This window comes from Trematomus bernacchii, unplaced genomic scaffold (genome assembly GCF_902827165.1).
Source record: "Trematomus bernacchii unplaced genomic scaffold, fTreBer1.1, whole genome shotgun sequence".
In the NCBI taxonomy this organism is placed as follows: Eukaryota; Metazoa; Chordata; class Actinopteri; order Perciformes; family Nototheniidae; genus Trematomus; species Trematomus bernacchii.
In genome coordinates, this window is record NW_022987515.1 from 430,001 (window position 1) to 447,941 (window position 17,941).

General features: G+C 43.1%; 1 protein-coding gene across 1 annotated transcript in view; it reads left to right on the top strand.

Moving 5' to 3' along the window:
• The window catches only part of LOC117471179 (A disintegrin and metalloproteinase with thrombospondin motifs 2-like), a 104,852-nt gene that overhangs the window by 81,938 nt on the left and 4,973 nt on the right, over positions 1-17,941 (top strand). Inside the window, exons 5-21 of the mRNA XM_034116004.1 lie at positions 2,906-2,989; positions 4,936-5,092; positions 6,548-6,653; positions 6,841-6,984; positions 7,437-7,569; positions 9,797-9,910; positions 10,009-10,154; positions 10,696-10,871; positions 12,824-12,957; positions 13,051-13,174; positions 13,592-13,672; positions 13,781-13,944; positions 14,059-14,215; positions 14,328-14,463; positions 14,640-14,847; positions 15,768-15,888; positions 16,094-16,177. Coding sequence (XP_033971895.1) covers positions 2,906-2,989; positions 4,936-5,092; positions 6,548-6,653; positions 6,841-6,984; positions 7,437-7,569; positions 9,797-9,910; positions 10,009-10,154; positions 10,696-10,871; positions 12,824-12,957; positions 13,051-13,174; positions 13,592-13,672; positions 13,781-13,944; positions 14,059-14,215; positions 14,328-14,463; positions 14,640-14,847; positions 15,768-15,888; positions 16,094-16,177 — 2,269 coding nt within the window. The remainder of the gene's footprint in view (positions 1-2,905; positions 2,990-4,935; positions 5,093-6,547; positions 6,654-6,840; positions 6,985-7,436; positions 7,570-9,796; positions 9,911-10,008; positions 10,155-10,695; positions 10,872-12,823; positions 12,958-13,050; positions 13,175-13,591; positions 13,673-13,780; positions 13,945-14,058; positions 14,216-14,327; positions 14,464-14,639; positions 14,848-15,767; positions 15,889-16,093; positions 16,178-17,941) is intronic.

Genomic DNA, 17,941 nt, shown 5'->3' on the forward strand with positions numbered 1-17,941 from the left:
TACATGTATTCCAGGCAGTTTGTGGTTAAGAAAATTAGGACTCTGACATGAAGGATCACTCCTCTGGATTTTTTTCCTATTAGGATGTTGGAATTTCCGACATTTGCCAGCGTAAGGAACAGAGCATTAGGTCACTCCAAATGTCTCCAGTCTCCAAAAGAATGCAGCTTTACACGAGATTAGTTTTCTAAGAATGCTTAGTTTCCACTCCCTAAAAAGTATTTATCTTTCCTCACTTTGCCTCTTCATTTCATTTAGTTGACGCTTTTATCCAAAGCGACTTACAATAAGTGCATTCGACCAAGAAGATACAAACTTGAAGAAAACAGAATCATATAAGTACATTAGGTTTCATAGAGCTAAAACATTTTAAGTGCTACTCAACAGGCTTTAGATAAGCCAGTCCTTTGTTAGTATATAAGTGCTTTGTTAGTATGTAAGTGCTTAGTTAGTATATAAGTGCTTTTTATTTTGTTTTGTTTTTTGTTTTCTGTTTTTCATTTTATTGCTCGAAGTGGAGTCGAAAGAGATGAGTTTTCAGTCTGCACCGGAAGATGTGTAAGCTTTCTGCTGTCCTGATGTCAATGGGGAGCTCATTCCACCATTTTGGAGCCAGGATAGCAAACCGACGTGTTTTTGCTGATGGGAACTTGGGTCCCCCTCGCAGTGAGGGTGCAGCGAGTCGTTTGGCTGATGCAGAGCGGAGTGCACGTGCTGGGGTGTATGGTTTAACCATGTCCTGGATGTAGGAAGGGCCAGAACCATTCACAGCATGGTACGCAAGTACCAGTGCCTTGAAGTGGATTCTAGCAGTTACTGGAAGTCAGTGAAGGGAGCGGAGGAACGGTGTGGTGTGGGAGAATTTAGGAAGGTTGAAGACCAGACGAGCCGCTGCATTCTGGATGAGCTGCAGAGGACGGATGGCACATGCAGGTAGACCAGCCAGGAGGGAGTTGCAGTAGTCTAGGCCTGGACCAGAAGCTGCGTCACTTTCTGGGTCAGGAGGGGACGTATCCTCCTGATGTTTTAAAGAGTGTATCTGCAGTAGCGGGTTGTTGCAGAGATGTTGCAGTGAAGGACAGTTTGTTTTCTAGGGTCACACCCAGATTCCTTGCAGTCTGAGTCGGGGAAACAACAGAGGGGCCGATGTTGATTGTTAGGTCAAGAGTGGGACAATCTTTTCCCGGAAGAAAAAGCAGTTCAGTCTTGTCAAGGTTTAGCTTGAGGTGGTGAGCAGACATCCACTGAGAGATGTCAGCTAGACAAGCAGAGATGCGTGCGACGACCTGGGTTTCAGAACGGGGAAAAAGACTAAATGAATTGAGTGTCGTCAGCGTAGCAGTGGTATGAAAAACCATGCGGGCTAATGACAGATCCGAGCGAGTTTGTGTACAGAGAGAAGAGGAGGGGACCGAGGACAGAGCCCTGAGGGACCCCTGTAGATAATTGACAATGGTCGGACCCTCTCCAAGTTACCCTATAGGTGCGGTCTTTGAGGTATGAGGTGAGGAGGGAAAGTGCAGAGCCTGAAACTCCAAGTTCTTGGAGAGTGTGAAGGAGGATCTGATGGTTCACCGTGTCGAATGCAGCAGACAGGTCCAAAAGGATGATGACAGAGGAGAGGGAGGCTGCTTTAGCAGTGTGCAGTTCCTCAGAGACAGCAAGGAGGGCAGTTTCTGTGGAGTGACCTGCCTTGAAACCAGACTGGTGCGGATCCAGAAGGTTGTTCTGATGGAGATAGCAGGAGAGTTGTTTAAAGACAGCGCGTTCAAGTGTTTTAGACAGGAGCGGGAGGAGAGAGACAGGCCTGTAGTTTATAACATCGGACGGGTTGAGAGTGGGTTTCTTTAGGAGAGGGTTTACTATTGCCTCCTTGAGACTGTTTGGAAAGTGACCAGAAGTTAGAGAAGTATTGATGAGATGGGTGAGAAACGGTAGAATATCTTCGCTCCCTCTCCTCTCTCTGCTCAGCTTCTTGTCTCTTTCCCTCTGCCTCTCTGTCTCTATCCGTATCACTCCTCAACTCTCTACCTTTCTCTCGCTTGGTTTGTCTTCAATTGTGTTCTCTGTACCTCTGTGTGTGTATGTGTGTGTGTGTGTGTGTGGGTGTGTGTGTTTGCAGTCTGTGTGTCTCTTTCTCCACAGCGTGTACATCAGCCATCTCATTACGGCTGTCTGTTTTTACATCCCTTTGCCTCATTAGGCACCGCACACAGCCACTGAGGACAGCAGGCCTTAACTCCTGCGCCAATTTACCCTTCTCTCTCTCTCTCTCTCTCTCTCTCTCTCTCTCTCTCTCTCTCTCTCTCTCTCTCTCTCTCTCTCTCTCTCTCTTCTCCATTTCTGTGTGTGTATGTGTGGGTGTCTGTGTGTGTGTTTTGCTAGTATAATGCTCTCTGCATCTCCCTTGTCACACATTACCTTGTTTCCTTGCATTAGGCTCCTTTCTTTCCTTTGCATCTCCCCTCCTTCATCTCCTCTCAATCTGTGCTTATGGTAAACAGAGTTCCTTGCTCTCCCCTCAACTTCCTTTTCCCTTTGCTCTTTCCAATAACACACCCTTTCTAGCAGCTTTATGTTTTGTAACTACTGATTCTATTCATGTTTAGTCCTCATAAATCCATTATAAAAGGTGTACATTTACAATTGCGGATGTGACGGATTATTATCGAGCATTTTATTTAGGACTTTCTCACATTTATAACATCAGACCTGATGGTTTATTACAAAATGAGAAAATATTTAAATACAAATTAATTTAAGGGATTACCACCATCATAACCCAGCTACTCAAAAACAGTTATAAGTTATTATAGTATGACATACAACTTACAGACCCTTTTAGAAATTGGATGAGTTATTGTCGTGTTTCTTCTGCTGATCTTGTGTTTCTCTGTGTCTGCAGGTGAATGAGATCTACCATGACCAGTCTTTGGGAGCAAAGATCAACGTGGTGCTGGTGCGGATTATCATGCTGGGCTACGGCAAGGTAAGACCCGACAGGAGACAATGTTTTCTAAAAAGTAGACTCTGAAGCCCTTCCTGTAAGGTGGTTGCCTCTTGTCTCTCTGTCAGAACTATCTTTGATCCTAGGATTTTGATACAATCGCTTCAAGTACCCACAGTAAGCACTGCCAAGTCGTACACACACATATAAACAAACTCGCAGACTCACACACGCACTCATCAGCACGCATTGATGCCCGGAGCCTGTTATTCCAGTGGACTGAGCAAAAGAGGAACTAAAAGCATGCAGCATCCCAGGGGAGTGTTTTCAAGTCGCACGCCTTCACAGTTCAGCACCAAAGCACACAGAAACTCTGCCCGTTATACAATCAGCCTTCCTCCCAGCAGGCTGCTGCACGGAATCATGGGAAGTCCAGGCAAAGATAAACAATCAATGATAGCCCTCCCTCATTCATAAACAGAGAGACCGGACGATGGGGGTAGCATCCTCTTCTTCATGACTGTAACTCTATCCTCCTGTCTGTGCCGAGGAGAAGAGGAGGGAAAGAGAGGAAGAGAGGAAAGAAACAGAGATAAAGCAAGGGATGGCAGGAAAGGAGAAGGGCAGGGATTACCCCCACAGGATGATACAAGTGATTGTATTGCTGGATAGGTACTCTGTGATACACTTATGCTGCTGTAGCCTTATCTCTTCCTCTCCTCTCTACATGTCTACAGCCCCAGTGGAGCCCTGGACACACACACACACACACACACATACACACACACACACACACACACACACACACACAACACACACTCCAACATTGGTCATTCTGGGCCAGCCCCTATGCAGCTTCAGCCAAAGCTCTGGCTGTCCATCATCCCCAATTACCGTGGCAACAGAGCTGCACCCAGACAGCCTGCAGATTGGCTATGTGACCCTGCAGGCGCACCCACACCCACACTTAACTACACACACACAACTACACACACACACACACACACACACACACACACGCACACGCACACGCACACACACACTCTTTAACACAGTCTGAACACAGAACACAGCATTCCAAATACATCTTTAAACATACAAAGGACACTGGCACACACACAAACACATGCACACACACATGTACACACGTTCGCACACACAAGCACCTGATGAACATGATGAAGCTCACACGAGTGTACAGTGCACTCTGTCTAAGGGGCGTTTGTGCAGAGGCAGGCCATATGTCTTCACTGCAGCACACTCACACTACACAATCTTCCCTGTTTGAGTCAGCTGTGCATTTTACATTTGTAAAAACAGAGATGAAATGTAAAAAGACAGGCAAAAAGGAGGCAGAGGAACAGAGAGATGGAAAGACTTGTACAGCTGAATGTAGAGGGAGCGAGGGAAAGGGGAGCGGAGCAGAAATCCTAATGAGGAAAAGAATGAGAGCTGAAGGTGAATGGAAGGATTTGCTGCTATCTGGGTATTTGTGTAGTTGTATAATGCATTGAATAACACAAGTATTCTGTAATTGGAGATGCTTTTGACTATTAGTGCATAGCTCATTAATCGGCAGCTCTGTGTGCAGTTTCTTATGTTATGTTGATCTTAATAAAATGACCGTATCCAGCATTGTGTGAGTACTTTGGATCCCCCAAGTGTGTGTGTGTGTGTGTGTGTGTGTGTGTGTGTGTGTGTGTGTGTGTGTGTGTGTGTGTGTGTGTGTGTGTGTGTGTGTGTGTGTGTGTGTGTGTGTGTGTGTGTGTGTGTGTGTGTGCGCGTGTGTGTGTGTGTTGTACACCTCAGCAATTTGCAAGATGTGCTGACAATATATAACACTGTGACACTGCCCCCTACAGGGTGGTAAAATACTGTTATTGTACCAGATTTGAGGACAAGAAGCATGCTTATACTGTAGGTCCTTGTTTTCCTATGATCTTTACACCCTCTTCTCTCTGTCCCCGTGTGCGTCTCTCACTTTCCAGTCCATGAGTCTGATCGAACTGGGGAACCCGTCTCAGAGTCTGGAGAACGTGTGTCGCTGGGCCTTCCTGCAGCAGAAGCAGGACACAGGGGACGCTGAGTATCACGATCACGCCATCTTCCTCACACGCCAGGAGTTTGGCCCGACTGGCATGCAGGGTAACGAATGACATAACCATACTGAAAACCTTAGTATTCAACCTTCTTAAATGCATAAATCTAAACTTCACGCCCACCATCTGAAGGAACTAAAGCACACAAAAAGTACACAAGAAAACTCTTCCTTCCTTCGCCTCAGAGAGCTGCATAGTGCACTGTGGGTTTAGTGGTTGGTGGTTTTCTGTGCAGCAGAGTGCAGGCCAACAGGCAGGCCCAGGGGAGAGGCCTCTAAAGGCAGTGGCCCAGCCATCCAGAAGCCCTTCAGCTGCCCTTGGGCTCAGCCTTCAGCAGCAGAAAATCAATAGGCAGAGCAGGGCCAGCCACACTCCCACAATTAAAGGCAGTGCAGGACAGACAAGCACACAGGGAGTCAGAGAGTGGCACATGGAGGGGTGGAAGGCGATGGGTTAGGGGTAGGGGTGGAAATACATGCACACATTTATGTGTTTGTATGTGTGACGGTGTATGTCCTAAGTGTAAGTAGTATACATTATGCATCAGTCTCAGAAATTCTTTAGCAACTTCCATGATGAATCCCATGAATGTACATAAGTTAGGCATTTCTCAGTCATTGTAGTCAAATTATAGAATTGCCGTATTAAAAATATTGTTAATTTTTCAATTTAAGTAAATATACAAATAAAAGAATTACTTTTTTGGGCTGTCAGAGGTATTTGGATATGGACCCTTTCTCTAAAATATCTTGTTTTATTTTATGAATACACATATTTTCTTCCTCTTGCTCGTTTTCCATTTTGCAAATATAAAGAGGTTTGTTAGATATGACCTTTGACATTCAGAGCAAATTGTCCTGTGTCTTCACATTGAGTTCAAAGGTTGTTTTTCACTCAGACCTGTCCAACATGGCAGCAAGTAGGTTACAACATGAACATAAAACAACAGATAACACAAAAGGACATCGTATTTACAGGGCTACATTTACATACCTAGAGACATTGACAAGTACCAACAGTATCAAGTATCATTGAACCTATCCAAACTTTAAAAACAGGACCAATTTGCTCAGTTTCAAATCTTTTTGAAGACTGTTCCAAGCAATACAAGAGGAGCTGCGCACATAAAAGCTTGGCACTTAGCACATGTAACAAAGCCACATCATGTGATCTCAGGCAATAGCTACCTGCAACTCTCCGTGTGATCAGAGAGCAGATATAAGATGGGAGTTTACCCAACATGGCTTTATAGATGAACATGTACCAGTGACTGAGCCTCCGTAAAGTAAGTGAAGGCCAACCTGCCCTGGCATACAGGGTACAGTGATGACTAAGTCCTTTACAATTTGTAACAAATCTCAGTGCACTGTGATAGGCGGCATCTAACTTGTGCAGGTAATGGGCAGGTGCATTCATATAAATCAGATCACCATAGTCAGTTAAAAAAACAACAATAAATCTACAAATTCTGACCATTGTGTCCCTCTTTCTTGTCGCCCAGGTTACGCCCCGGTGACGGGCATGTGCCATCCGGTCAGGAGCTGCACGTTGAACCATGAGGACGGTTTCTCCTCTGCCTTTGTGGTGGCACACGAGACCGGACACGTGTAAGTTCATTAACCACAATGAAGTGTTCAAGCTTGTTGTCATGGTGCAGCAGAAGACAACAGAGCAGGCACTTTACAGGTTTTATCGATTTCTAAAAGTTTTGGACCATCGGTCACCTCAGCCAATATTTCTGATGAGAGAATTGCTTCTACCTCCCTCCCTCCCTCCCTCTCTCCCTCCCTACAGGTTGGGGATGGAGCACGATGGCCAGGGGAACCGCTGTGGAGACGAGGTGCACATGGGCAGCATCATGGCCCCGCTGGTGCAGGCTGCCTTCCACCGCTTCCACTGGTCCAGATGTAGCATGCAAGAGTTGGGACGCTACCTTCAGTGAGACACACACACACACACACACACACAGACAATACAATGCCATAAATAAATATTTAGATGTAAGCAATGTTTGTATTAAAGTGTATACAAGTTAAACTGAGTTGTTGATTGGAAACCTAAAAGCAACACTTTCTATTTATTCATCCTGATGTTAAGTGAAAGTGCCAAAACATTTCCAATGTGAATATTTGCTGGTTTCCTGAAACCTCTGTAATAGTACATTGAATATATTTTCAAAACACAAAACAAGTGATTTGAAGGAAATTGTGATTTTTTCTCTATTTTATGACATTTTCTGGACCACATTTTTCCCCGACACAATAATCATCAGATTAATTTAAAAAGATAATAATTGTTGGTTGCCGCCTTAGTTCTGGTATTGCACAATGACACGAACAACAAAATGAGATTATAATAAATGTCATCCCATTTTTGTACTCCTCTTGCAGTTCCTATGACTGTCTCCGTGACGACCCCTTTGACCACAACTGGCCCTCGCTGCCTCAGCTTCCTGGGTTGCATTACTCCATGAACGAACAATGTCGCTTCGACTTCGGTGTGGGCTACACGATGTGCACCGCGGTAAGACATCCCTACTGTTTCATGTTCATTTTGACTAACATAGCTAAAGTTGCTAACACTAACTAACCGCTCTGAAGATAACTTCAGTTGCCACACATCAACCGTAGCAAAGCTTTATCATCTGAGATGATACAGCTTTTCAGAGTCAAGTTAAACTCACCTTTAGTCTGTTCAATAAATTCAGAGTTTGCTGAATTTCACTGTGGAAGTCACACTTTTATGGGATCTTTTGAGCTATGAAGGTTTTCCTAGTGAACTGAATGCAGCACTGACATCCATCTCTGATCTACATTGTAAAGAAAGAGTCACACATATACAGCTATTCAAATTCTTCTGATGTCCTCTGCTTCCTCTACTGCCACTGGTGGGATTGGCATCTTACTTAAAAGCAGGTAAATGTTTTTTATAGCTTTTTCTTTTTTTCTGTTCTCAAAGTAATACTACATTTAGATATTGACCATTTGTATATCAGTTACTCAGCCCTAACTGATATACAAACCAACCCTTTTTGGTTTTCTCCCAAACCTCCACTGTAAATGAAGAATCCCGTTGAACCAGTCGTTTATTTTAAATAGTAAGGTTTTAGTGAAGATGCATGTGTTTGGGAACTAGTGTTCATATGAAGGGCTAAATGAGACTTAAATGATACTGCAAACGTTGAGTAAGAAATTGTAAACCAATGTTAAGTATAGTTTTGCGTTTGTTAAATGTAGCCTGCGCATCAATTTATCAAGATTTGTCTACATTTCTCGAGTTTCGTACACCGTGTTAACAGCCTGAGTTATTGATATACAAATTGTCAGTTTGTGGATAAAGTATTCGTTTAATTTTAAATATGATAATTAAAAGATATATATTTGAACACTACACTTATCTTGATACCACAGTGCCTTTAGATGATCCTGTCAATTTTCTAAACACAAAGCGTCTAACAGTAGACAACATACACGCAACTTCAGCATTTCACCAGGCGTCTAACCTCCCCCTGTCCCCCTCACCCACTCTATGACTGTGGGGAAGCTGTGGCTTGATTGACAAAGGTCTTGTTCAGGGGCTTTGCACACATTGCTAGATTACCCTCTATTCTCTTGTCAAACCCATTCCCCTCAGCTACAAAAGGCGGGCCAGTCAGGAACCCAGGTAAGGTGACCACACCTCCCGGAAGACATGTGGCCCGTCATTTGTTTTCTCAGATTTTCGTTTTCTATTTGTCCTCTGAAGTTGTAATTGTTCGTAATGTTGCTCCTTATTTTACATTTTTACTGTACTTTGTTTCTCTGTTGTACGGTACCCATCGTCATATTTTGGACGTTCGTCTGCAGGATTCTAAAATGCTTATTTCCAGAGATAGTGGGTGTAAAATCCTAAAAAGATGTGGTTATTCTGGTTCAGTAGCTATGGTGCAGTTCAACAGCTGAACCGTACCCTATCCTGACTGTTTTCCAGCAAATCTGTGTTAAATTGCAGCAGCGCTGGCAGGAAGAGCCTCATTATATTGGAACACTCACCACTATAAATGAGTGGAAAAGGTTGGAAAGATGTCTTTCCCATTCAAGGGGAAAGGGCTGAGCCAGAACAGAGGCTGTTTTTCCACGTTTCACTTCAGCTTTTAGGATCCTCCAGTCTGATGTTATTGGTGATTACCTACCACAGTCTAGCCATTGATTGTGACTCGCCCTCTGACCTGCCAGGCCCCCTGTGGTCATGGTGGGTATGAAGGTGTGTAGAAAGGAGGGAGCAGGGCAGGCCCCTCAGACACTGGGCTGCGGGTCAGTCTGGTGGTATCCTCATCAGTGGTTCATATCAGACAAATAGAAGAATTTGGTCCTTGATCTGTGTCTAGGGGCATTTTAAGGTCTAAGGGACCTCACCTTTTGGCTATTTAACCTTCTGCCCTCTGCCCTCTGACCTCCGTGGTGACCTAATTAAACCAGAGGCGGTCTCATTCTGAGAGTCTTGTCTCTCTCTCATCCTTTGGTTTAGTTTGCATGTATGGCTGTGTGTTTCTCAGTGGAGTTTAGTGTACAGTGCAGTGACAAAGTGAAGGGTCGGTGTTGTAATTGTTGGGTATAATACTGTTTGTGTTGTAGTGATATTTATATTCTCATCTTTTAATTTTTTATTTTGAATCTCATTCCGGTCTCATGATGGTTGAGTTGTGTATTAAATGCCTGCGTGTATTTTATTATTTGAATTCTGAGAGTGAGTCTCTCTCTGTGCCCTGCAGTATCGCACATTTGACCCATGTAAGCAGCTGTGGTGTAGCCACCCAGACAATCCCTTCTTCTGCAAGACCAAGAAAGGACCGCCCATTGATGGCACCATGTGTGGGAATGGAAAGGTATTCTTACACTTTTTTATCTAACACAAAAAATAAATAAAGTCCTAGCACACAGCAAAGTATTAATCAAATCTTTCTTTATTGTCTGCCTGTTGCAGCATTGCTTTAAAGGTCACTGCATCTGGTTGACACCTGACATCATAAAGCAAGATGGAAACTGGGGTTCATGGAGTGAGTTTGGTCAGTGCTCCCGCACCTGTGGTGGAGGAGTACAGTTTCGCACACGCGACTGTGACAATCCAAGGTATGAAACTGTGTTTAATAGTGTGTGTTTTCTGTATGTGCCTAATTATTCCAAATTCAGGTGAAGCTCAAATTGTGATTTAGCAAGTATACCACAATATGAGAGCTTGATAGTTAAGCTCTTATATTTGTTGCACTGACTTTGGTGATAGTTGCAGAGAGAAAATGTGCTCCATAACCCTTGAACAAGATTGCTGTTTAGCTGTCGTAAATAATAGACACTTTAATAACAATGTAATGGTTAACAACTTAACTTTATAAAGGTTGTATTTAAACTATATAAAAGCTGTGGTATAAACTTAAATAAAATCTAAACTTATAAAATATCATGCCAACATAAAATGTTTTACCAAATATGAATATGTACATATTCAGGGTTAGGGTTAGGGTTACACTAAGTGCCTTTTACTTAAACACTATATTCAAGTGCTTAATATGTCATTTCTATCCTAAATTGTCCCAAAAAATCCAATGAATTTAAGAAGTAAACCATACCTCAACTTATGCTAATAAATGCATCCTCCTGCCTGCTCCCCTCTCAGACCAGCCAATGGAGGCCGCACCTGCGTTGGGGCGACTTACCAGTTCCAGATGTGCAACACCAACGAGTGCGAGGATATCTACAGTGACACACGAGAGGAGCAATGCCACGCTTGGGACCCCCGCTTTGAAATCCACAGCAACAAGCACCAATGGCTGCCTTATGAACACACAGACCGTGAGTATACGACGCAGATGGAAAAAGGATGAAGTCGTTTGGTGGAGAGATGGACACAGACAGAGGCTGTCAGATTAAAGATAGCAGACAGAGAGCGAAAACCAAAAGTGACTGTGGAAGTAGTAAATACGTATGAAAGCCAAAAAGAGGAAACTAACACATAACTCTTAAATGTGGTTGGGTTTAAGAGTTTTTTTTATTTATGGTCATTGACATCTGGATGTCCTGCTGAGTAGAGCTTAGAGCTACGACTACGCCCTCCAATAAAAACATGCCATCCATTTGAAATCCCTTTAAAAACAGTCTTCTTTGAACATTGTCTTTTTTACTCTCCACACAATCACCGATGTCATCTAAACTTGACCAACCCCCCTCTTTTACTTACTTTGTTCTTCCATCTATCAGTTGGCACACATACACAAGCTATAAGAGTAGCTCTTAATGACCTAAAACCTCTTATAATTATTGAGAATATTGAAAATGTTTCTGCATTTTGTTGTCAGACCTACCCTGTCTCTAAGTGGAGGTGTCACTGTGCTTCTGATTGGTAATTAAATGATCATCCAACTAAAGGGCAGCCCTAGAGTAAAGTGCTGAGCTACCTCCGTATCTAATCAGAGGTCACGCTGCACACGCTACGCTAAGAGGGACCTTGCTAAATAGTTTTTTCTCCATTTCTTATCATTTCTAAATGCCATATTTTTCAGCAAGGCTTTCTCTGTCTCAAATTACCTTTCCGTGAGTGTGTATTAGAGTGCTACCAAAGTGTCTGTGTGTGAGTAGGAGAGGGAAAGAAAGTGAACAGGGAGGCGAAATTGAATTCCATTCATGGTCTGTCATCTCCTGAGTTTCAGATAATGTTAGGAGAGAAAAAGAGTGTGTCTGCTCTGAGTGTGAAATTGTAGTATTTGTTTAGAGTCGTTTGACACACTGTGGCTTTTTTTAGTTATTTTCCAAAGTCAGCAGTTATACTTTTATATACTCCTGAGCAAATGTGAGGCTGCCCTGTGTGTGTGGCTGTTCAGAGGGATTAATACAACCCTTTGGTCTACCACAATACATCAAAGCCCCAAATTATTTCCTGAAGTCTCACAGATGTTTCCTCATAGAGCAGTGTGCAGGATGGAGGGGATTTCAGGTGGTCTTAGCGCTTTGGACCTCCCAGAAACATTGAAACATTAAGTTTGATAATATAATTAATTAATAAAGTCTAACTTCAGGAACATACCCATTCAAAATACTAAACCTTTTTTCAACCATCTACATGTAACTGAACACTTGCATTTCAGAAATGAATTTATTTTTTAATTGTAGAAAACAAAAACATTTTAAATGTAAAAGTAGTAATATTTATGGTATTGAGAGGATCTTTAAATGTGCGGTGATGATGTTCAATATATCTACTTGGAATAAGTGGTTAATGATACATACTCTGATTTGGAGGTATATATATAAATAGTTTAATATATATTGTAAAAATACCCACTCACAAGTATAGCAACACCTGTAATGCACATTCAGGCTCTCTCGATCATCACAGCGTTCTTCACACACTGACAAAGAGACTTGCAGTACTGTGCTTTCTCATTTCAACCTGAGAAAAGTGTGTTTTCTCCACATATTATAATTCTGCAGTAGCACGTCTGCCACTTGCTTATTAGTGTCAGAGCGCCATAAGACAAGGTCTCTGGTTTATGTCCATCCATGTGTAATAAACGTGATGAAGTAGGAGTGTTCCTTCTCACTGGGATGAACTGCCAGGTTTTGTCTCTGGAGGCTCATGTAGTTGTAGTATGAGTCACACAGACAGACACAATGAAACAGAGCGCCACGCTGACTCACTGAGGGCTCATTCAGAAAAAAGAAAATCACATGTTAGTTGTAAAGATGAAATCATCAAAATGGATCTCTAATTTGCCAACTGGGTCATGTTTGTATATTTTATTTCCCAGCTAACAAACGCTGCCAACTGCATTGCCAATCCAAGGAGACACAAGATGTGGTCTCCATGCAGAGGATGGTCCTGGACGGCACACGCTGCTCGTACAAGGACCCGCACAGTGTGTGTGTGCGCGGGGAGTGTGAGGTTAGTGACTTCATGTGTGTGTGTGAGGGAGAGCAAAACAGCTGCATGTGGTCAGATCGTCATTACTTAAACTTTCCATGTCCTCATGAACAGAAAGTGGGCTGTGACGGTGTGGTCGGCTCCTCAAAGCAGGAGGACAAGTGTGGAGTGTGTGGAGGAGACAACTCCAGCTGTAAAACATTCAAAGACACCATCACACGTACTGCCAAGAAACAAGGTAAACAGGCACTGACGGTCACAATAACTCTAAATCTGAGGCAGACATGATATCGGTGTAGCTGCTGTCTGTCATGCTGGTGAGTTCAGGATTAATAGTTGGCCAATGTGCTTTTCTTGTACTGTAGTATGTACACCATGTTGACTTGTCTCCAGCTAAACATCGCCCTCTAGAGGAATATTTGCAACATTGTTCAAACATCAGTGAGATCCGAGTTAATATGTTTCCACGAGAGTCGAGCACTGCCAAGAAGTTACGTCAAACCTCACTCCATGACCAAATGTTTATAAGTATATTATATCACTCTTGAGGTCGGAACAAACTTGCATTACAACACCAAAATTCTCGGAATCAGATGTTGTATAATGAGCTTTTGATGATGCTGGAGTCACGAACCACATGTCTGTTATATTTCAGGTTTCCTGAAAGTTCTTGAAATCCCCAGAGGAGCGAGACACTTGCTGATCCAAGAGCTGAAAGCGACCTCACACACTTTAGGTACTCAACTGAACATTGTTTTTCTATTCCTGTGTGTATATTTTGTATTGCAGACTTCTGTGATAACATTGCAAGTGTAAATAATATATATTTCCCACCCATCTTCAGCCGTAAAGAACGTGGCATCAGGACTGTTCTTCTTGAACGGGGAAAACGATTACCCAGAATCCCACTCGGTCATAGAAAAGGGCGTCGAGTGGGAATATGAGAATGACAACGACAAGGAGACTCTTCAGACCACCGGTCCACTCAGACATGGAATTTTGATCATGGTAACATTGACATTTATAGAGCCAGTATTACATTTTGTAATGCTTTACATACCAAATCAAACTTCTGAAATGATGTCTGTTATGTTAAGTTTTATCACTTGTTTCTGTTTGTAGATGAAATTGCATGGAGACGAGGACGTGAATTTGTCATATAAGTACATGATGAACATGGAGAGTGACACTGGCATTCAGAACAACATGCTGGTGGAGGACAGTGCCTATGAGTGGGCTCCAAAGAAGTGGTCCTACTGTTCCAAGCTCTGCGGTGGAGGTACAGTTGTTTTGAATGTCTCGTCCCTGAGGTTAACTATTTCAAATTTGCGTATCCTTATTTATGTTTATTTGCTTACATTTCTGAAATGTTCCCGCCCTTCTTGCTGTAGGAAAACAGTACCTTCGATATGGCTGCAGAAGAAAAGTTGACAGTAAGATGGTCCACAAGAGCTTCTGTAATAAATCCAACATGAAACCTAGAGGAGACACCAGAGACTGCAACCAGAAGCCCTGCCCTCCACCAATGTATGCATTATTTGTCCCCAACTGTAGTAATATTTCACAATCTTTGACACACACAAGTTAACTTTTTCTGCATTGAGCTTGCCCTTTCTCTCCCCGCATTCATGGTTTACTTCAGCATATTTAAATGTTAAATGCCCTCAGAACTCCTGCTTTCTCTCCCCTGTGGTGTTCTCCAGTTGGGTGACAGGAGAGTGGCAGAACTGCAGCAAACTATGTGGAAAGACAGGGATGCAAATCCGCTCGATCAGCTGTGTCCAGCCGTCAGATGACAACACCACACGCTCCATTCACAATAAGCACTGCAACGACGAACGGCCCGAGACCCGCAGACCCTGTAACCGACACAACTGCCCCACCCAGTGGAGGGTCGGATCGTGGTCACAGGTACGCAGGCTGAATATGAGTCAACAGTAGTCAGAAATCAAACAGGGAATTGAAAAAATTTTGGCCGATTTAGCTTTTTTGCAGGGAAAACAGGCAGGTGTTTTTGTATTGAATCTCAACAGCTGGTATTTCTGTGTGATGTTCTGTGTTTTTAACATCAGGAATTCTCCAAACTGAAGTCTTGGCAGGTTAGACCAGCCTCTGAGAAACAGATGATGTGATGTTCCCTGTAACCAGGGTGCGAGTTATGGTGGAGCCAATGGGAGCTGAGCATCCTATAAGGAGGGGTCTGAGCTCCTATGAAAGCAGTGAAATCATACATCTGTGGGGGTTGCTAATACATTACCAACAACCATTATTTTAATCACAAATAATGCATGTGTCAAGGTAATGAGTATAATTTATGTTAATGAGGTAAATAGGCTAAAAGAAAAACATATTTTCCAAAAGAACTACGCATCGTATTCTCTCTTGAATGACAATATGCCATACACTTCACCTCCAAGGTGACGCAAACAGATGCCTGTTTGCGTGCTGCGCGAAATGAGCAGGGAAGTCTCTCTCTCTCTTTCTCTCTCTCTCTCTCTCTCTCTCTCTCTCTCTCTCTCTCTCTCTCTCTCTCTCTCTCTCTCTCTCTCTCTCTCTTAAATATCCCCCGTTATTTACGTTATTACCCGGCTGTTATTTATATATTTATCTCCGCCCCAAACGTTCATTTTAAAGACCCCCATAAAGCTCAGATTATAACACAAACCCTGCCTGTAACTACTTCAAAAAACGGGGATAATGATTTACTATCATGATGTTCATGTACGCTTAATGTGAATGTACTACTTTACCTTTTGTTAAGATATAATAATGTATTTACCAAGTCATTTGTCTTAATATTCTTTGTTGGTGTTCATGTACTGTCTCTCCAGTGCTCTGTGACATGTGGTAACGGGACGCAGCACAGGTGCCACACCAGGGACAACAGCATCGGCCTGTGTCTGGACAGTAAGCCTGAAACCATCAGAGTCTGCCACCTGGATCCATGTCACAGTGAGTGTTGGGAACCTCAACACATACTAAACCTGCCAGAACACACTGTCATATGTGCAAATCACTTAAACGCATTTATTTACAAATAACTGTACTACAAATTCATTCCCCTATATCAGTCAAGAAAGATAGGCAAGTTGATCAGAAAAAACATTCAGAGGGTTCTCTTCCCGTCTAAATTTCTCCATCCTCTTTGTGTCTGCAGGGGACTCAGACTTCAACAGGAATGGCAACATGCTGATCCAGTTGCTGTCTCGCCGTAACTCCATCTACCCGCAGATCTCCTCACGTAAAACCTCCCTCTATAGTTCCCAGCCCGGCCTCCACAGCAGCAGCCGCAGCTGCATGTCTGTCCTCTGCTGGGCCCTGCCCGTCTCTGTCCTCCTGTCTCTGCAGGGCCGGCCCCGGCTGGCCCCCTGACCTCCCACCCGGCCCTTGCCTGTGCCCACGCCCGTGAGCAAGTGGCAAAGCTTTCGCTTCTCTTTTTGGGGGGGGATGTTGCCTCTCTCTCTGTGTGTCTGAGGCGGCTCTGACTGGGGGAGGTCTATGGCTCCTGTGAGTGCTAGTTGGTTCTCTCTTGCTCTGTCTCTCTCTCTCTATCTCTCTCTCTCTCTCTCTCTCCTTTGTGGAGCATCGTGTTGTAACCGCTGGCCAGTCGAAAACTCAAAAGATCAACAAAAAATTTGATGTGAAAAGGATTCGAAGTGGCAAGGCGAACAGGTTTTCATGGGCACCTCTTGAGACGTGTCGAAGAGCCGTTCACGTGTGATGGGACCCCCCTTCGCATTTGGCGGCCATGTTTTGCGCGAGCTAGCTGCGTGTTGTCATGGGTTACCACTCCTGAGATGCAGATGCGCTTCTTTTTTTTTGGCGCACTGTCATTGTTGGGAGAAACAGGTGTGAAAATAAACAGAAAAGGTATATAAATATCTATATAGAAAAAAAAGTTATAAAAAAAATATGAAAGCTTTATTGTGAATGTGATCTTGTCACAATGAGGACATCTTTGCTAAAGTGCTCATCTGACATCCTGGTTCCATTCGGGGATGAGAAGGGCGTCTCATTCTACGTTCCATTCTCAGATTGACAGGAACTCGGCACAGGGACAGGAAGTGATGGAAGAAAACCCTTAGATTTTTAGGTGAGGGACCTGTGAGGTGAAGAATCTTGAAGAAAGGCTCATTTTAAAAAACACACACAAAAAAACAGGGTAGTCTGACCGCTTGAGGTTGCTTCCCATTTCACCTCACCATCAGCCATCCTCTCTTTGACTGTTATACTAAAGTTCAATAAATGCAGCTTATTTGTGCTTGCAGACTTTAAACAAATACATCTATAAATATATTTGTATTTATATATACCTATAAATCTAAATCTATATGAGTAACAATAATATTAATAATGTTTTACCATGAATAAGCTGTAGCTTATTTGCCTAAAACCTTTGGACTGCTATTGATCGCTTAGATCCTTGACTGTTATGTGTATTTTTTTATTGATTTTACATGAATACAGATGAATATTTAATAAAGGTTAAAGTGTTTTGGGGGGAAGGGGTTAGATCTACATTATGCAGGACTTGGTCAGTTAGTTGCCTCTCCATTCTCAGATGGATCAATGGTTTACTGTTGCTTCTCGTTTTCTTTAAGGATAGGATCACGTTTTGTCATGCACATTTGCATTCATCTCGTGTGTGTGTGTGTGTGTGTGTGTGTGTGTGTGTGTGTGTGTGTGTGTGTGTGTGTGTGTGTGTGGTGTGTGTGTGTGTGTGTGTGTGTGTGTGTGTGTGTGTGTGTGTGTGTGTGTGTGTGTGTGTGTGTGTGTGTGTGTGTGTGTGTGTGTGTTGTGTATAAGCTAAGATGAGTAAGTTGAATGCAAAGTGGTTGAAAGATAAATAAACTAGTCTTGTCAGTAAGAGTGTGTTTGTCTGATTGAGTTGTGTGTGTGCATGTGTATGTGTGTAAGGGAGCTTCATCATTCGGGCTTTTACATATCGCTATCAGATACAGAAATACCTCATAAACTTTGATTTGAGAGCGTCCGATGATTTCAT